The following is a 20,488-nucleotide window of genomic DNA, read 5'->3' as shown; positions in this document are numbered from 1 at the left end:
CCCTTTATTTGGTCAAATCATGAACCTGGTAGTGTAGCCTAAGCAATAATATGGTTAAAAAAAAAACATCCCAACTAGGGTGGCTTAGGCTATGATTGGCTATATCACAACCTAACCACTGCCCTAGGTTCCCAAGAAAGATGAGTTGGTATCATCCAAGAACTGACGTGTTGTGCACCTTGGAGAGGATTCAGGGTCCCTTGCCCAAGAGCACCTAACAATTCTTTGAAGTGATTAGCCATTAGAGTGATTAGTGCCTCTAGTCTTATTGTTAATGTGACATACTTGATTCTTTCGATTGTGTGTCAATGATGACACACCGAGAATTAACATTGTAAGTCGTTAACTTGTGGTACAAGTTGTACATTCTTGATTGAAGTCATGGTGAAAGTAAGCTCATGCTAAGAAATAACGTGTGAGGAAAAAGAGCAATGTGCTCTTTATAATGTATACTATCAACTTTTTGGGTTAAACTCCATACCTTGAAAGACATATATACACCAAGTTTTGGCCTTTTCAAGGTGTGAGACGTGTAGATTTGGTTGGCATGTTTGATAGAGTAGGGATGTTCAAAGTCTTTCTTGGTATCCTTCAGAAAGGGATGCTCTTCCTAAGGTTGACATGTTAAGGGAGTTTGTTTGCCTTTTAAAAGATGTTAACGGAACCAGAATGTTAGATATTGAAAATACATTAGCATGTTCGATAGAGGCCCTCCTTCTAGTGCCAAACTATTTATAAAATTTTTCATTACCAACTAATGTACGGACATTAAAATCTTGTGTAATATATACTATTGTAGTCATGACAAGATTTAGATAATTAATCTTGAAATTTATTTTGGTGTGAAATAAATAAATGTGGTGAAAGTTGGACATAAAGTTATATTTTAACGTAGTTCAATCTATTACTAGAAAATCTATATCCACAATTATAATATTAATGACTTTGAAAGAATGCTCCTATAAATTATGAATAAAAATTATAAAAGAAATATACTGAGAATGACTCGATTTTGGATAAGAGTATCAAATATTTGACTTCTATGTCTTTGTTTTTCTCTTTTCTCTTCCCCTTCCCTTTCTTTTACATAATCCAATATATTTATACGATGAATGGAAGTGATTACAATCTAATCAATTATATTTAATTTAAATTCAAATTATAACCTCATAATCCATGAGATTGGAGATAAGAGAATGATCACCAATTGATAAAACTACAAAGTAATTGTTTTCCAGATTGATAAAAAATGTCAACAAGTAAATTGTGTTCTTTAGATGAGAGATATCTATTTATAGGTCAAATCATAGGATATTATTTTTGTAATTGATCGTTTTTTGAGAAAATGCTTCACAATTATAAAACTATTGTATATCATTAATAAATATTGAATTAATAAAAAGCTTGTGTATTTAGTTTATTATAACACCCCTGATAATATGATAACAACAACTTCAAAAAATTTATTTTTGAACCTTTTCCATTCAAGACAAATGTAGAGGGAAGAAACATGTAAATTATACTTTTTTTTTTTTCGCTTAACAGAAATATTTTTCCAAAGAGCATCTTTTGCTTTTTCTCATTCTCTTCTATTTTCTCTAAAGTAAATGGCCAATATGTACTAAGTTGGTATTTTAAGTTTGGCCAAAGGATTATTTCTCACCCAAGTTTTAAAATAAAGATAAATACATACTCATAGAGTTTCAAAAACCTAAACATCATCATGGGTTAACTTTTGATAGAATTTTCTGTTAGAGAGAATGGTAAAATCGTTATTTTATCATAACCATAAAACCTTATAAAATTTATATCATTTTTCTCCCTTAATTTAAAAAATTAACAATTTTTCTCTAAGATTAAGTTTTGAAAAATTCATTTTTCCCCCTAAGGTTTCAAAACTTTGCTTCCATTTCCCAACGACCGATTTTGGCAGACCCATCTTCTTCCTTGACAATGATGACGGTTTAGAGACTCTTCCTCGACAGCTAAGACGACGAAGAGATCATTTGGATGATGAAACCTTCATTGTCCAACAGACCCAGATGACAACGAAGACAAATCATCTTTGTCTGGACGATAAAGGAGTTGTCGTTTAGACAATCCCTTTGTCGTCTTGGCTACTAAGGAAGAGCCTCTAAGCCATTGTCACCGTCGAGGAAGAAGATGGGTCTGCTAGAGTCGATCATTAGAAAATGGAAGCAAGGTTTTGAAACCCTAGGGGGACAAGTGAACTTTTTAAAATTTAATTTAAAAAAAAAATTGTTATTTTTTTAAAATAAGGGGACAAAATGATTAAATTTTGTAAGGTTTTATGGTTATAGTAAGATAACGATTTTATCGTTATTTTTAACAAAAAAATTCAACATAAATTAGTCTATAGTTAACTGTTTGAATTTTTAAAATTTTATGAGTATGTATTTATTTTTACATTAAAACTTGGATGGAAACTAGTCCTCTGGCCTTTTTTTTTAATCTAAGAGTTGAGTTGCAAATTACTAAATACATCAATAGAATCCAAGAAATTGTCTATGTAAGAAGGCTTGTTTGTCAGTACCAAAACGAGTTGGAGGGCATCCCCTGAAGTGGGGCTGACATGTTACCATTAACTAACCTTCAAACCCTTTTTCTGTATTGTTAACATGTGACGAACTTTTCTCCCCATTTTTTATTTAATAAATAAAATTATTATCTCGTCCACTCAATTAAACTGAAGCTGAGATAGTGATTTCACTATTACCTTTCACCGTCACTCAGAAGCTAGACTCTTAAAAACCCCAATTATTTATTCATTACCTTATCTTTATAACTAATCATCGTCTTCTGCACTTTTACATTGCTATTGAATATGTTATAATATAATAATATGATGTTGAAATATTTTTTAAACATTTACTGGTTTTTTTTTTTTTTGTATTGAATAAGTGGTTTAAATGATTTTTGGTTTATTGATAGATGAAAGATGATGGTGTTTTTATTTGGGTTTGTCTAGTTTGAATTGCATAATATGAATTAAGAGAATCTAAAAATCTTATCTTTGTTGAGTGGATGTCCACTTATTTTACCTTTTTCAAAGTTTTTGTGCCTTTCCATTTCATGAACGGTAATCGTTAAGCTTAATTTTGTCAAACCAATTTACAATTCACAAACAAAAACAGATCTTTACTTGAATTTAGTAAGAAACGAAGAAAAGTTAATATCTTTTAGAGAGAAAGGACTACAAAGGAAGGAGGAAGAGCATGAGATGGGTTTGGTTTAATAGATGCTTTAATATGTGCTTAAAGATTTGTTAAGTGTCTGTCTCTTGTCTTTTTCTTTTATTCAAAGTCTTTTCTTTATTTTTTCTCTTCTCACCTCCTCCTTCAACTCAACACCAAGTCCCAGATGAATAAATATTAAAGAATGAATAATAAACAATAAAAATTTTTGAGGTGTTAATTTTAAAGGTAAGCAAACCCAATGTCAATATCTTGTTTCTTGATTTTATATATTTTTTAATCCTTCACACATGGTTATTCTTAGTCTTAAATGTTTGCAGTCTTTTGCAAGATACAAGTAAAAAGAGACTCTAATCTACAGTTGACAAATTAGGTAGTTTATCTTTTTTCTTTTGTAGTTTCATTTTTTGTTCTTGTAGTTGTATTGTTGACAATAATTATCATTTGTGAGAGAGAGAGCGAGAAAGCAAATTTACAAGAGGCTAAGGTTGTTTGCCTCAGATCCAGGGAACTTTTAACTATGTGAAAAAGAGTAATATCTTTATTAGGGTTCTCCTGTGATTCTTGGGTTCTTTCACATGACCCACTTTTTGTTTTTTCTCTTTTTTCTTTCTTGTGTTGAGAGCTAATAGGTTGCTTTCGAATTTGATTTAGTTTTTGCTTCACTGTGATTGTTTTGTAAATTTTTCATTAGTTTCATTTGTGTGTGTGTGTGATTTGAAGCGCTTTTTCTGGTTGTTAGCTTTTTTGACTGTAGTTGATGGAGGTAGATAGAGAAGAGTCCAAAGAAGAGTTTAGGGAAGAAGACATTAGTGTCATGTTTATTTAGGGTTATGGTTGGCACAAATGGAAGGTTGGATGCATTATTGTTGACCAGATCTAATTGCCTATTTCACTTTCACCACATTTTTTAGCTCAACCATAAGTTAGCTGAATTTGCCTCCACTTTTTGAGTATATCGAATTTAAGGCTTGGAAAATGGTCTATTTTCATATCATAACATTGTTCTTGATGAGAGAAGAAGGTAACTTTAGTTGTATAATGACAGCTTGTGAGATATTAGAGAGGTTGGAGGGCAACTTTTTGCACCGCGTGGATAGGGATTTTGATAGAGGAGATGTCAGCAGCAGTTGCAGTGCCATTTAGAGCAGGTAATTCAGTTTGTGATAACCCAACTATAGCTCTCCGATTGGATATCAAAAGTCTTCAGGTGATGGACGACACAGCTGACTTGTTATCTAATTCTGTAACTAAGGTTTCTGCCCAGTCTGTTGCCTGTGGACACAAGAGTTTTAATTTTAGTGATTTGGGAAATGAAGATAGTAATATAGAAGGGGTGGTGCCAGAAGATGAGAAAGTGGGAAGAGTACCTTTGTTGGATATGATATCTGAAAATAAAAGTAATTGGATTGGTAGTGATGAAGTTATCAACCAGGGATGTGAGGAAGATGATTCCTTATCGTTGGAGGGGGATCAGATTTTGGATAGCTGTTCACTTTCAGTGGCAAGTGAGACTAGTAGCTTATGTGGAGAGGACTATTTGGGTTTTGAGTCTACATCTGAGGTAGGAACATTGAGTTCAATTGACATCGAGAAGAGCATTTGCAGTGTAGACATCATTGCTAAGGCCAATAATTTAGGGGAGTCAAATGTTGAGAGTGAGATAGTAAGTGATGCCCTTGCTGTGCCTGTTACCATTGAGGAAGAGATTGGAGATGGGTCCAACCAAAAGCCATCTTCAATTCTTCTTCAAATGGCTTTTGCAAAAGGGGTGAGTGGAACTATCGGATGTAGTGTATTTGAGGTGGATTATGTGCCACTTTGGGGATTCAGATCCGTGTGTGGAAGGAGACCTGAGATGGAAGATGCTGTTGCTACTGTGCCTTATTTTTTAAAAATTCCTATTCAAATGCTAACTGATGACCAGGAACTTGATGGCATGAGCAAGCGATTTAGTCAGCAGACTGCTCATTTCTTTGGTGTCTATGATGGCCATGGAGGCTCACAGGTATTTTTTTTTCTGTAGATGTTCCTTGCATAGTCAACTGTGCATATGTTGTCTTTTTGCAAGGAAATTTCTTTTATGGGGTTTGCTTGTTCAGGTTGCAAACTATTGTTGTGACCGTGTCCATTATGCTCTAGCTGAGGAGCTAGAGCTTGTTAGGAAATGCTTGAGTGATGGAAGTGCGAAAGATGGTAGCCAAGAGCGATGGAAAAAAGCATTCACTAATTGTTTTCTTAAGGTTGATTCTGAAGTTGGAGGAAAAGCGGGCCAAGAGCCTGTTGCCCCTGAAACTGTTGGTTCTACCGCTGTTGTTGCCATTGTTTGTGCATCCCATATTATTGTGGCAAACTGTGGAGACTCTAGAGCAGTTTTATATCGTGGGAAAGAGCCCATGGCTTTGTCTGTGGATCATAAAGTAAGAGAGCGTCAATTGTCATCTTGCATGTTTTCAAGGAGTATGGGTAACTGATCTTCATTTATTTATTTTTTATTGTAGCCAAATCGAGAAGATGAATATGCAAGGATCGAAGCAGCTGGAGGCAAGGTTATACAGTGGAATGGGCATCGGGTATTTGGTGTTCTTGCAATGTCAAGGTCCATTGGTATGTATTGGTTCACAATGTTTGTCTCTTTCTCATTTCATGGCTTAACATGGCATAGCTATTCAACGAGGCAGTTTTCCCAAGTAATGCCCTCATTACTGTCATCTTTTTGAACAACTAAGAATTGTCATGTGTGATTGATTTTTCAGAGTAGTTAGTTAAGCTATTTTCACATTTGGGAGATGATTTTGTGGTTTAAATGGCCATTATTTCGAAGCTTGCTCAGTTTCTGTCCCCTTGGCATTGTGGATCAATATTGAAGTCTCACATTAAACATTGCAATTATGTGTTGCATAGAAAGTCAAATGAAATTTTGTGTGTGAAATGGATTGGATAATTGGATATATATTTGGTCAAGTTGTCCTAGTTTTGCTCAAGTAGTTAAGTGGTAAATTAAAGTGTTACTATGTGGCGAAGTATTAGAACAGCCCGAAAAATTTTCACCAAGTGGAAAGAATTGTTTCAAATGGATACAATCATTGATGAAATGAAATGTCCAGAGTTTTAAGGATTCAATCTATAAATGGTTTACTTGATGGTTTTTGATACTCAAAGATGGTAACATGGAAGCCACCAAGAAGTTCTGATCCTACACTGTCATGTACTGCCTCGTATTACACAGCATGTAGAAGAAATGGTTGATGAAAAAATGTGAATATTTACTTTAATTTCATTGATCTGTTGGTAATTGCTTTCCATTTGTCTGGAAGTAGTTAAAGTTGTGCAACTATCAGCCACTAGGCTTTTATTAGTGCCCAGAGAATCTATTTGAGTTCTTATTTTAGATTTCAATGAGCAACCCATGTAGGTTTTGTCTGTGCTATTATTTGTAGCTTGAATTTGTAACCTTCTTGTGGTTGACAGGTGATAGATATTTGAAGCCTTGGATCATTCCTGAGCCAGAAGTAATGTTCATTTCACGAGCAAGAGAAGACGAATGCCTGATTCTAGCCAGTGATGGTTTATGGGATGTCATGACAAATGAGGAGGCATGCAATTTGGCGAGGAAACGAATACTTGTTTGGCACAAAAAGAATGCTGTTACACTTCCCTCACAACGTGGTAATGGGGCTGACCCTGCTGCCCAAGCAGCAGCAGAGTACCTTTCAAATCGCGCTCTCCAAAAGGGAAGCAAAGATAACATCACTGTAATCGTGGTGGATCTGAAAGCTCATAGGAAGTTCAAGAGCAAAACATGATGGTCTGGCGTCTCTTTCTCTGCTGCTGATATTAGCGAATATAGTTTTTGGCCAATCTTTTTTCAACTGGGTTTAATGGCTTAATCAGATTATCAAATAGACCTCTTTCTTTCATTGTTCAAGGGATTAAAGTAACTCTTGGCTTTGTAAATTTCAGTTGTTTGTGGTGGAATTGTAGCCTCCGAGCGAAGTTGCTCTGTGAGGCAATTACTTTGAACCTCTTGGTTATTTAAAAAAAAATGGCTTTAAGTTTTGAGCCCTTAATGTTATTTCATATCATCTATTGAATGAGTGATACAAGTTACAACTGCTACAAACATAAATACATTCCCACAATAGATAAGGGGAAGAGAATCCATGGGAAAGATCTTAGCACTGAATTTGAATGAAAACATGCAAAAAGGCAGCACACAGAGATAACAACAAACACTGTTGGGATTTCGATGATTGTTGTTGAGGCCTGTAAATTTTTTGCGGCCATATTCCCTGGGAATGTTTTACTCATGATGATTTACGCTGCCAATCAATCACAATTTTGTATTTCCTGTATGCCAATTCCTTTGCAGCCTCGGCAAGATGTTCTTTGTTCTGAACACTCTGAACCCACTTTGCATTGATGTCAACCCTTTCAAGGCTCTGCTTCCAGGTTCTAGCAATTAAGGGAATAGATCAGGTGGCGAAAAAGTCCTCTATTTCTGCAGTCTTCTCAAATAAAGCAAACTGAGTAAGGACAACACAATTTTACGACAAAAATTGGGAAAAAAGGAAGCTTAATCCACACCAATTAAATGTGTTAACATTGAAAAGCTAAAAGCAGAATTTGAAACAAATAAAAGAGCCAATAAGAAATTGAAAATAGGAAGGGCAGGGAGGGACAAACTGTTGAGACAACTGCACTGACGAAGTGTGTTATGAGAAATCCAGAACCCCAGCTTTTCGAGATGTGCTCCCAGTTATCCTGTATTACAAATAAAGAAAGAAGAATGAAGTGCATGTATAGTATTGTTCGAGGGGATTTTAATCACTACTGAAAGATTTTCTCCTTCTTCAAAATTACAAAAGATCACAGCATGAATACGTAATAGAGCAGGATTATTAAGTACTTTATGAAAGTGAGTAAATCTTCTTTGGTGAGTTTCCACGTCTCATAAATCCTATCCCTAGAAGAAATTTCTTCCATCCTTTGAGCCGCAGCCAGGATTCACCTCCACTATTTCCTCTTAAGCTTTGACAGTTTAACCAAAACTAGAAATTTAAGTAATAATAACTCTCATCTATTATCACAATATAGTCTCTTAATTCTAAATCATTTTTAACTTCAATGCTGGAGAAATTCTAAAATTTTGAGGTCCCTGGGATACATGCCAGTATGTTCACCTCAAAGCACACAAACATGGAGATTTTTTTTTTTTTTGGGTAAATAATTCTAATCAAGGTTTTAATGACAGTTATCTTTCCAGAACTCCTAATGACTAATGGCTTGGAAGTCCAAACCTCAATTGCAATTCGTTGCCAGACAACCTTGCAATAAAATCTCATAATTAACTAGCCAATTCTTTTGCAAGCTTTGTACTTTCTAGAAATCAGATAAGGTTTGATTAGTTCAGTTGCATAATAATGTGAATCCATATTTTCCCCTACAGTACATAAAGTTTCAGAATTTTAAGAAATTCTAAACTTCACAGTCCTATCTGTGATCAGAATACTACAGACACCTGTCCCTTTCTTCTTATTAATCTTCTTCAAACCTATTTTTTCACTTTCTCCCTCTTTCTGATTGATTTAAGAAATCTTGCATCTCTCTTCAGTTTTCTATCTTATCACTCGAAAACAATATACAATGCATAATGATGCCACCTAACATGCAAAATCACATTTCCAATCAACATAATACCAAAAGACAAAGCATTCACATCGTTATTAAACTTATTCTTCCAAAATTTAGATGCACTGGATATTTAAATGAGTAATACCATCAGCCACTTCCAAGCTGTTTCACGTCCTTCTCCACCAACAGAAAGTCCAAAGACAGCATCTTGGCTGCGAACCTATATTAAATTGGAAATTAAATGAGTGATTGAATGGCTTAATATTGACATCCAATCTCACCAATAAGAAACTACTTGACAAGATACCTCAGAAGACAAAATAAAGTTGAGAACTTCAAGAATTATAATCTGTACAAGATGCTAATGAACCTGAAAAGCATAAGCCAATATGAAATTGCCTCCGACTCTAAAATTCCAAAATAATTTGAATCACTTTAAATAAGGCCATTTTGATACCTAGAATGTGTGTTCTCTCTTGACTCAGATCAGTCTCTCTATATATTCTCAGAAGTGATTCATAACCCTATCTGTCTGAGGAGCTACTCCCTTTAATGTTTCATTGCAGATCAAATTACATATATCCCCCAAGTTTCAAATTCTTACCTTAACAACACTCCTGAAACCATACATTCTCTCTAATTTTAAAATCCGACAACTAGCTCTCTCAATAGTCATATTTAAACAAACCAACACTTCACAATAGTAACGTATACAAAATGCCAAACTTTGCAAAATTTCATGCTAAACTTACTAGTGGGAAGAAGTAAGTTGAATTCCTTCTTAAGAGAGGTCATCCGAACAAGAAACTCTGACATGCTCATTCTTTGTTGTTTGAGATGAACAAAAGTAGACACAACCGAGTATAATTTTTTAATATAATTGGTATGGAGGAGCTTGACCTGAGTCAAGATTTCAAAACATGTTCGATAGACCTTAAAAATGGATTGAAATTGAGGTCAATAGTGTTCCAAAACATGCTACACAAGGAAGCGTCAATCCTAATTTACATAGTATTATCAGACTTATTATCCTCAGCTTTGGTAGTTAAGTGGTCTTCCAAACCTTATCCCATACACCATAATTCAACAGAGGCAACCCAAGAGGTATAATTGGCATTCTTTATTAATTTATCAGTTATAATTGTAGGAAGAGATAAAAAGGGAAAAGAACTTGATTTAGAATTTGATCCCTCAAACACCATGGATGAGTGCAAAATTATACGAACTGAAGTAAAAACAGACTAGGCAAGGGCCAAACACGCTTGAAGAGTGCTTTGGGTGACTTAGGGAGGACCGAAAACTGAACACGAACAAAATCAAGGAAAATCATGTTTTCCAAATATGGTGACGATGCGTCCGACGATGGGGATTTGGGGACGTGATCGCTAGCGTTGTTTGAGTACACTAGTGCCGGTGGTGAGATGTCACACATTGAAGAAAGATGTTAGCAAGTCGAGAGGCGTGTGCAGCAACGAACTGCGACGAGGTTTAAGGGTTTTGCCAGTGAAGAACAAACGATCAATCTAATGTTGTCAGACTTTTGATCCAATACGAGGAGAAGGGAGATTGAGCTTTGTCAAAAATCAATGTTAGAAATTAGTACTCACGTGATGATGTCTGGAAAAAAGGAAAATATTGATTGTCTGGAAAACAAATCTTCCTTCACCAAAAAGAGGCTGACTGATTGGAAAGATATTGCTTGAAGTTGACAGGGTATTGAAGGGTATTTTCAACTCAGATAGCATAAGAACAAAGATGACTGATGAATTTTCAATATATTGATTATAAGAAATACAATCATTATATAGATAAGTATACCTAATGAATTTAAGAAAGACAGTTAGTATACCTAACTAACTTAGGAAAAACATCTAAGTTTTCCTATTTTACACGATACATTCCTTATTTTACATGATACATTTCAACAGTAACTTTCTCTATAAAATTGATAAAACTTTCCATCAATCCTCACCTATAACATATATAGCCTCATGGATCCTAGCCACTCACCATGCTAGAACAAAACATTCCCAACGGTGCTACAGATTAGTTACTAACAAAGAAACACAAGCAACTAAAAGAAAGCATAAATTCATAAAATCTATTGACGATTTAATTCTTGCAACCAAGAATGAGACATGAAGCATTTTTTATTGAGGCCAAGTCCGTGACAATACCACTGATATGTAAATTAAACTTCCCCTTATTAAACAAGCTAAACACATTAGTATCAGTATCTAATTATTTGCTAAAGAAAATAAATAAAGAAAAAGAAAAGCAAATTAAATTCCCATTTACAGGTTATGGAATGAAGACTATTCTTGAGGTACTTATGAAAAGGGTACAAGGCTATGCAAACTTTGCAAAAACTAAGTATTAGATGATTGGGAAGATTAAGTGACTTAGACAAGAAACTTGAAGAAACAAAAAGAATGACAAGCCTGAAAGACTTCAGCACTTGGATAACTTTGTAGCATCTTGATGACAGATGCACCTTTTCTATAACTTATTGCATCAAATATTTCATTGATTTCACAAGCATGATTTATATCAACCTGGAAAGAACAATATGCTTAGGATGTAATATACGAGAAGAACAACTATACTAATTTCCTACAAGCAAACAAAATGAATTGTAGTCAATAATCAAACACCTCAATTGGGTGGGATTTGATGAGTCCATCTAACCTAAGACCCTCAGTAGATTCATCAAGAAACTGAGTCCATATTTTCCATTCTGGAAACAAGCTATCAGTTGCTAAATAGCTCACCTACACACAATCAATTGCATAAACTTTATTTGATAGTTCATGCTGTAATATGTGCAACAAGAATCCATATGAAGCAAAGGAATTACCCATGTTGCAAAATCCTCATTAAGCCATCAGTGTGTCCACAATTCCATTGTTACAAGATTGCCAAACCATTGATGAGCCAATTCATGAGCTACTACAGTTGCAACCTTAACAACAGCCAGTAAAAATAATTAATTAGTAAATATATTGTAGACAATGATTTAAAAAATAGCTCCATCATTGCGACACTCAAAGTAGAACCAGAAAGCAAGACCAACATTGAGAGATGAAACATTACCCTTTGCTTGTTAACAGCTACAGAATGTTTATCATCGTAGAGCAAAGTTGTTTCATGACAAGTGACTAACCCATAATTCTCCATGGCACCAGCAGCAAAATCAGGAATTGCAATCATATCCAATTTAGGAAGAGATTATGGCACCACAAAGTATCTGCAAAAGTTAGCATTATTAATTTGATACCAAACAGCAGATAATATTCTGTGTACCAAAAGAAAGATACTAATGGCTTAACCAATAATCATAGTCAATGCCTGAAATGTGAAGGCTGAGATTAAAAACCAATAAATGAAATGATGAGGTGATGGAAATACATACTCTTTGTAAAGTTCAAGTGTCTTCAGTGCAATAATAAAAATTGTAAAAACCTAAAAAAAAACAAGAAAACATATAGGATAACCGTACCATCAGAGGTGTGATCTTCCACATAATCAAACAAACCAATAACAACTGCCACCAAATAAGTAGACATTATTGGTGATTCTTCGTAAGAAACTGTTTTTTGATTACCATCCACTTTCTCCTCAATGCTAGGCACGTTGGAGAGAGCCACGAGTTCAGAAGGCACAACCAATGTGATCTTGAACGTAGCCTGCAATACCAAGTGCCAATAAATATGAAAATATACTAAAAAGGGATTAAACCAAAAGATTAAACCCAGTAGATTACAAGTTTTAAAACGAAAACTTTTTAAGGTCTTAGCTTGCAATATGATAGGGATCTGAAGGAGGCAGAGGCTGCTTGTGAGGCTCAACCTTGTCCCAGCTACAAATCTTTGCAAGACTACTGTTTAGTTGTTAAGTTCTCTGTAATATTGGCACTGTAAATGTAACTTTGTATGAAACAATATTGAAGAAAATACTATTTGTATTGATCACGTTGCATAAAATAAAGATGTAGCCTCAAACTTGAGCACTCATCACATGAAATTCAGAACAAAGAGTAATTGTACCAGAACTTAACTCATAACTGGCACCATTTACATTTTGTTTACAAACCAAAAGCATAAAAGACAAATTGAAATCACAAGAACAACCAAGAACAGTTTCCAGCTTTCGAGAGGCCGGTTCTCTCCTCAATCTTCTCCCTTCTCTGAAAAAATCGTCTCCCCTCCCCACATACTCTCCAGGCTCTTTATCTTTTCCTTCTCCTCACTGTTGCTTTTCCAGTCCTGATTCGCCAGCTCATCAGCCAGTATAACCGTGGCTCCCTCTTTTTTCTGCATATCCCTCTTTTCTTGCTGATTTGTTGCAGATTGTGTTATTTCTGAATTGCTGTCACCTGCAGGCTTTTTATCATGCTCTGCTATTTGTAACATTTCTGAAATGCTGCCACTTGTTGAATCCACACCTTTGCCACCTGTACTTCCATTGCTAGAGTTATTTAGCATTTTCACAGCCTGTGTATTTAGATTGATGTTCTTGTTTCTTCTCATTTTCTTTACGTATACCCGAGCTCTAACATTACCCCGCCCATCCAAAGGCACCTTGTCCTCAAGGTATAAGTGCGGAAAGGTCTGTATTAAGTTCTTGTACAATTCCCATGAATTCTCATGGTCTGGTAGGTTGTGCCATTTAATGAGTAGCTCCAAATCCCCTTGTTGTGAATATCTGAAATTCAAGACTTCTTCAGGTTGGACCTCCAGCTCGCCTTCTTCATTTAAGCAGTATGGAAGGGGTTGACTTAGCACTGACGGTCCTACTCTCCTCTTCAGCTGTGATACGTGAAAGACAGGATGAATTTTTGCTGTCTCCGGAAGTTTTAATTTGTAAGCAACTGACCCAATTCTTTCTTCAATCTGAAAGGGTCCATAGAAGCGAGGACTCAATTTTTCGTTCGGTTTCGTAGCTAAAGATCGAAACCTATACGGCTGTAGCTTCAAAAAGACTTGATCACCCACTGAAAATTCTAATTCTCTTCTGCTCTTGTCTGCTATTTTTTTCATTCTTTCTTGGGCAGCATGCAGGTTCCTCTTTAGTCTGTCCAAGATTTCATTCCGCTGTTTAATCATTGCATCAACATCATCTATTTTCGAAGGCTCATCTACCAACCTCAGAAGTGGTGGGGGATCCCTGCCGTAAACTCCTTTAAATGGTGTCATACCTGTCGAAGCGTTAAACGTGGTGTTGAACCAATATTCAGCCCATTGTAACCAATTCGGCCATGTGCGCTGTTGCTCAAAACAGAAACATCTAAGATAAGTCTCGAGACCCCGGTTTACTACCTCAGTTTGTCCGTCGGTGTGAGGGTGGTAGGCCGAGCTAAATTTAAGTGTTGTTCCTGACGCTTTAAACATTTCAGACCAGAAATTACTCATAAAAACTCGATCACGATCTGAAACGATAGTGCGGGGAAACCCATGAAGCCGAACAATTTCCCTAATAAAGATACTAGCGATATCTCTTGCTGTGTAAGGGTGGCGTACAGCCATGAAATGTCCGTATTTGGTTAATCTATCAACCACTACAAGTATAGTGTCAAACCCTTTCACCTTCGGTAGCCCCGTTATGAAATCCATAGACACGTCTTCCCAAATTCTTGAAGGAATGGGAAGAGGCTGAAGAAGTCCAGCAGGGGAAAGAGCCTCATACTTGGTTCGCTGACATACTTCACATTCGGCTACAAATTGTTTGATATCGCTCTTCATTCCCTCCCAATAGAGTACTGTAGATATCCTTTTGTATGTTCTAAGGAAACCAGAATGCCCTCCCATAGGAGAAGAGTGAAATTCAGCTAAGAAAATTGGAACCAACCTGGACCCACGTGACACTACCATTCTGCCTTGGTACATCAAGCTCCCATTCTTCAAACAATAACCTCCATGTGAATTAGAGCCTATCAACAAATCTTGAATAATCTGTCGTAGCTTGTCATCTTTGAGTGCTTCCTCCTGTATGACGTTCACACCAACAGGAATCTGAATAGAAATAACTTTGAATTCCCCATCACTTCCTGGTTTCCTTGATAGAGCATCCGCTGCTTTGTTTTCGCACCCTGGCCTATAAACGATGTCGAAGTCAAATCCAAGCATTTTTACTAGCCATTTCTGCTGCTCATGCCCCACGATTTTCTGTTCAGTCAAGAACTTGAGACTTCTTTGGTCAGTTCTCACCTGGAAATGTCGTCCTAACAAATAATGACGCCACTTTTGAAAAGCCATAACAATCGCCATTAGTTCACGTTCATAAACTGATTTTCCTTTGTTTCGGGGTGACAACGCCTTGCTCAAAAATGCAACTGGTCTTTCGGACTGCATAAGAACTGCTCCTAGCCCTGACCCGGATGCATCAGTTTCAACAATGAACTCCTTAGTGAAGTCAGGCATTGTTAACACCGGTACCGTCACCATGGCTTTCTTAAGGGCTTCGAAAGCTACCTGTGCTTCATCGCTCCACCTGAAAGAATTTTTCTTTAATAAATTAGTTAAAGGTTCGGCAATTTTTCCATATCCACGAACAAACCTTCTGTAATATCCGGTTAATCCCAAAAAACCTCTCAAATCCCGCAAGTCACGGGGTGCTGGCCAATTTTGCATATCGCTAATTTTTTTAGGGTCAGCTTCAACTCCTTCTCGTGACACCACGTGGCCTAAGTAACTCATTTTGTCCCTGCCAAACTGACATTTCTTTCTGTTAACTACAAGCTGATGATTTCTTAACACAGCAAATACCTCTCTGAGATGTTGGCAGTGATCGTTGAGTCCTTTACTATAGACTAGAATGTCATCAAAAAAAACCAATACAAATTTTCGAAGATAAGGACGAAATATATCATTCATCAAGCCTTGAAATGTTGCTGGTGCATTCGATAACCCGAAAGGCATCACAAGAAATTCGTAGTGGCCATCGTGCGTACGAAAAGCCGTTTTCTCTACATCCGACTCTTTCACTTTTATTTGGTGGTACCCCGATCGAAGGTCTAATTTACTAAAAATCACAGCTCCTGCTAGCTCATCAAGAAGTTCATCTATCGTCGGAATCGGGAATTTATCAGGTATGGTTATCCGATTCAGCGCTCTATAATCCACGCAAAACCTCCATCCTCCATCTTTTTTCCTTACCAGTAACACGGGGCTTGAGTAAGGGCTTACGCTAGATCGTATTATTCCCGCCATTAACATCTCTTTCACCATTCTTTCGATCTCGTTCTTCTGAAAATGTGGATAGCGGTATGGTCTCAAGTTCGGCGGCTGCGCTCCTTCTATTAAGCGAATGGCATGGTCCCTTTCCCTTTCTGGAGGCAGTCCGTGGGGATCCCTGAATAAGTCTTCAAATTCATTTAGCAAAGGTACTAAGGTAGGAAGGATTTCATTAATTTCAGCCTCACACGTATCAGCTTCTTCTCCTGATTTTAGGCAAAACCCATGACCCCCATTTGAAATAATTTTCAACAGCGTACTTACAGAAGACTCCAATTTAGACAACGAAACATCCCCCTTCAATTCCACTTTTTGTCCCTCCCATTCGAATCGCATGGTTTGCTTACCCCAATTTGATTTCACCTCTCCGAGACGACTGAGCCAATCAATTCCGAGTATCATGTCCACTCCTCCCAATTTGAAAGGAAGAAAATCTTGAACTATTCGGACTCCCTGAACCATCAACTCAACATCCTTGCACCTCCCAATCCCGGACACTTTTCTGTTATCTCCTAACAACACTGTGAATTTTGCAGGCTTAATAGGGATTTGTAATTCAGACACCATTCTATCTGAAATAAAGTTGTGTGTCGCACCACTGTCCAATAACACCAGCACCTGTTTTCCCCTCACAGTTCCAGCGAATTTCATTGTTTTTGGAGAGTCAATTCCCACTGTAGAGCTAGAGTTTAAGCTTGCTTCTAACTCTCTCTCTTCCGTTGCTTCTTCTTCTGTCCCCTCTTCATCATCTTTTTCGGACTCATCTTCACAGGATACCATTACTCGAAGTTGCCTGAATCGACACCGGTGCCCTGGTGTGTATTTTTCATCACATCTGAAACATAGCCCTTTTTCTATCTTGGATCGATACTCCGCATCTGACAACCGACGTGAGTTGTATTCACGACGCTGATTAGAGGTTGAAGCCATCGATTGGATTGGAGCTTTGGCCTTTGATGTTGCGTTAGTGTAGGGAAAGATGCTCTCTGTTTTGTTTTGGCTGAATGGACGAAGGCTTAGTGTGGGATGGTTTGTACTAAGACTTGAATTCATGGGTGGGTTAGCTACAGGACGAGTGGGCTGGGTAGTGGATGTATAAGATAAGTTGGGGTTATTGGAAGCATTGGGCCGTGAGTTTGGATGATGAACTGGGTAACTTATGGTAGATGTTGGGTTTGGGTTCGAGGGAAATGTGTAACGGGTCAATGGGTGATGGGTTTTTGAGTAGAGTTTTCCAGGTCGATTACTTGCCTTCTCTTCAATCACTGCATTTTTCCTTTCTATTTCCTGTGCTCTTTCCATGGTCTCTTCCAACGTCGTCGGTCGGAACAAACGGACCTCCTCCCTAAGCTCTTCTGTCAGCCCATTTAAGAAAATTACTATCAAAGTGTTATCCGATAATTCCTCTATCTCTGCTGATAATAATTCAAATCGACACCTATATTCTTTAACTGAATCGATCAGACGAATGGAAAATAGCTCCTCTTGGGCTGATCGTTCGTCATCCGGTCGAAAGCGCTTAAGTGTCGCGCTTCGAAAATCTCTCCAATCGATAAATGGTTGCCTGCGTCTTCTCCATCGGAACCAGTGAAAGGCTGCTCCCTCCATACACACTCCTACTGCTGCAAGTCTTTCCCGCTCTGCTATTCCGTTCACATCGAAGTAACGTTCAATCTTTTCTAGCCATTCCAAGGTTTTCTCCCCGTCGAACAAGGGCAAATCCAGCCGTCGAAACTGGATATCCCTTCTGGTCCCTCCCCGATAATTATTGTTGTTTCTGTCATCTTCTGTGGCCTCTTCATCATTCCCCACTTCCTCCATTCTTGCCGACGGAGGTGCTGGTCTCTCTCCAATGGATGGGTTATGGAAAGGAGATGGTTCCCTGTCAATGGGCACTGTGTTTTGCTGAGTGGGCGTCTGAGATAAAGAAGGTCCGGCTCCTACAGAAGCCTTCCCTTTGTCGCCTCCATCTCTCCCAATCATAGCTTCCTTCAAGTCCCGGAGATATGCTTTCATGACCTCCACGCTACCTTCCAATCCTTCCATCCTAACCTTATTTTCGTTCATTTTCGTTCCTATGTCTCTGTTCAGTTCTTCCAATCGCTTATCCACCTCGGACATCTTCTGTCTAACTTCTGTCATCTCATTCTCTAATGCTTCTACTCGGCCCTCCATTCTCGTCATGCTCTGATACCAAATGATAGGGATCTGAAGGAGGCAGAGGCTGCTTGTGAGGCTCAACCTTGTCCCAGCTACAAATCTTTGCAAGACTACTGTTTAGTTGTTAAGTTCTCTGTAATATTGGCACTGTAAATGTAACTTTGTATGAAACAATATTGAAGAAAATACTATTTGTATTGATCACGTTGCATAAAATAAAGATGTAGCCTCAAACTTGAGCACTCATCACATGAAATTCAGAACAAAGAGTAATTGTACCAGAACTTAACTCATAACTGGCACCATTTACATTTTGTTTACAAACCAAAAGCATAAAAGACAAATTGAAATCACAAGAACAACCAAGAACAGTTTCCAGCTTTCGAGAGGCCGGTTCTCTCCTCAATCTTCTCCCTTCTCTGAAAAAATCGTCTCCCCTCCCCACATACTCTCCAGGCTCTTTATCTTTTCCTTCTCCTCACTGTTGCTTTTCCAGTCCTGATTCGCCAGCTCATCAGCCAGTATAACCGTGGCTCCCTCTTTTTTCTGCATATCCCTCTTTTCTTGCTGATTTGTTGCAGATTGTGTTATTTCTGAATTGCTGTCACCTGCAGGCTTTTTATCATGCTCTGCTATTTGTAACATTTCTGAAATGCTGCCACTTGTTGAATCCACACCTTTGCCACCTGTACTTCCATTGCTAGAGTTATTTAGCATTTTCACAGCCTGTGTATTTAGATTGATGTTCTTGTTTCTTCTCATTTTCTTTACGTATACCCGAGCTCTAACACAATACCTTGCAAGTAGGTTCATCCCAACTAGGAAAGGATCGCCTAGCATCAGCTGGCTCAAACTGGGTAACCGCCATATTTTTCTTCTGACCATTATGCTCATAAGTACTGAAGAGGAGAAATCACAACTTAAATATCTGGACTAATAGTAATATTAACCTTGTTGCAATACAACTAGGGCAAGAAGTAAGAAAAAGAGTTATTACACAATACTTGTTCTCTTACAATATGAAACTTTCTTACTACAAGAAAGCTGTATAGTAGCATTGTGAGCATTCCCAACTCCACGTTTGTCCTGACTAAACTAAGATTTTGAAGTTTCTTATTACTTTAGTTTTCTCACGTCTCAGTTTTTATAAAGGCATTATTCTCTATAGAAATATAAGAGCAAGAAAGCAATTTGATCACCTAATTTCTAGTTTCTCATATTTTCGGTCTCTATCTCTAGAAGATCTAGTTGATCATCTTTTGAAGCACTCCATTCAAAATGTCTTCAATAACTTAAACTTCCTGATTAAAATTTATTTCAATACCTTGTTTAATATTTTCCTAGCAATAAAAAAAAAAAAAGAGAAAAAAAAAAAAACATTGCAACACAAAAGTGAATCAATTTATTGACTTAATATTCAACATCCAATTTCCTTTCTCATTGCAAATCTTGTAAACGGTAAACAATCAAAAAGAAAGTTTGAATCAGTTACCTTCTATAGAATCCTTTCATTTTGTCATTTAACAGTCCGTCGAGTCCAATAGCCAAAACACCTATCCCCACTGGAAGGTTCTCGGAGAACTCCAACACCAAAATCTCGTCATCTTCCACCAACTCAACTTTTGTGAGCCCAAATACCTGTTTAAACATCCATTAACTATTAAAATACCAATCATCCACATATTCGGTTGTCGAAATATCACTTAAAAAACAGAAATTTCAGTATCTCAGGTTAAAGTTCAGTTTGACAGCTGAAAAACCACAAATAAAATTAATAAAAAAGGCATAATAACAAAACACTTTTCCAATTCATCACATCTCATCTCAGCTCGAAATACTTTCCTCCTAATCAAATAATTCATTCATTAGTCATCACAGTTCCTTAACGAAAAGATTTTAGCTTCTGATAACTAAGCAAAAAGTTGTTGAAAATGGAAAAAACCTTGGAAGAGGATTTGGTTGTGAAAGATACGGATCGGTCGTTGATGGAGAGGTCGGCATCATTGAGGACGATGAAGCGAGTAGCTTCGAAGATGTCCAGGTCGTTGGAGACGAAGCCAGTGAAATAGCAGGAGGTGAGGTCTGGTTTGAGATGAATATCGTATTGTTTGGAAAGTGCGAACTTTGGAAGACGAGGTTGTCCCCTGAATTGATCCATTGCTTGGGAGGAAAGAAAGACTGAAGAATGAATGTGGTGGTCGGGGTACAGATTGCCCTGTGTACAATTACTCTTTGAAACGACATCGT

At 37.2% G+C, this 20,488-nt stretch overlaps 2 protein-coding genes and 1 pseudogene across 6 annotated transcripts; 1 reads left to right on the top strand and 2 right to left on the bottom strand.

Moving 5' to 3' along the window:
* The first annotated feature begins 2,843 nt into the window (after positions 1-2,843).
* Positions 2,844-7,290, top strand: LOC123200612 (protein phosphatase 2C 53-like). 5 transcript variants are annotated; one of them, XM_044615884.1, is made up of 6 exons: positions 2,845-3,443; positions 3,536-3,588; positions 4,264-5,223; positions 5,318-5,635; positions 5,717-5,822; positions 6,687-7,290. In XM_044615884.1, exons 3-6 carry the CDS (start codon positions 4,333-4,335, stop codon positions 7,019-7,021), a joined length of 1,650 nt encoding a protein of 549 aa, XP_044471819.1. In that variant the 5' UTR covers positions 2,845-3,443; positions 3,536-3,588; positions 4,264-4,332; the 3' UTR covers positions 7,022-7,290. The 5 variants fall into 5 exon arrangements, with proteins under 5 accessions (XP_044471820.1, XP_044471819.1, XP_044471818.1 ...); XM_044615888.1 differs by having other exon boundaries at positions 2,853-3,588; positions 4,264-4,366; positions 4,471-5,223; XM_044615885.1 differs by lacking the exon at positions 3,536-3,588 and having other exon boundaries at positions 2,844-3,443.
* LOC123200615 lies at positions 7,272-20,401 on the bottom strand (annotated as a pseudogene).
* LOC123200611 lies at positions 12,793-18,275 on the bottom strand. The gene has a single exon (XM_044615882.1). It carries the CDS (start codon positions 18,263-18,265, stop codon positions 13,019-13,021), a length of 5,247 nt encoding a protein of 1,748 aa, XP_044471817.1. The 5' UTR covers positions 18,266-18,275; the 3' UTR covers positions 12,793-13,018.
* Positions 20,402-20,488: the final 87 nt, after the last annotated feature.

Source organism: Mangifera indica, chromosome 17 (genome assembly GCF_011075055.1).
Source record: "Mangifera indica cultivar Alphonso chromosome 17, CATAS_Mindica_2.1, whole genome shotgun sequence".
NCBI classification, from domain to species: Eukaryota; Viridiplantae; Streptophyta; class Magnoliopsida; order Sapindales; family Anacardiaceae; genus Mangifera; species Mangifera indica.
Note: the sequence above shows the minus strand (reverse complement) of the source record. Positions and strands in the feature narration are given on the sequence as shown.

Excerpts from the sequence above, each read along its gene's own strand:
- LOC123200612 (XM_044615885.1), top strand. The coding sequence starts at position 4,333 with ATGTCAGCAGCAGTTGCAGTGCCATTTAGAGCAGGTAATTCAGTTTGT. Across the intron at positions 5,224-5,317 it reads ATGGCCATGGAGGCTCACAG|GTTGCAAACTATTGTTGTGA; the intron begins GTATTTTTTTTT and ends TTGCTTGTTCAG. Across the intron at positions 5,636-5,716 it reads CTTTGTCTGTGGATCATAAA|CCAAATCGAGAAGATGAATA; the intron begins GTAAGAGAGCGT and ends TTTTTATTGTAG.
- LOC123200611 (XM_044615882.1), bottom strand. The coding sequence starts at position 18,265 with ATGACGAGAATGGAGGGCCGAGTAGAAGCATTAGAGAATGAGATGACA.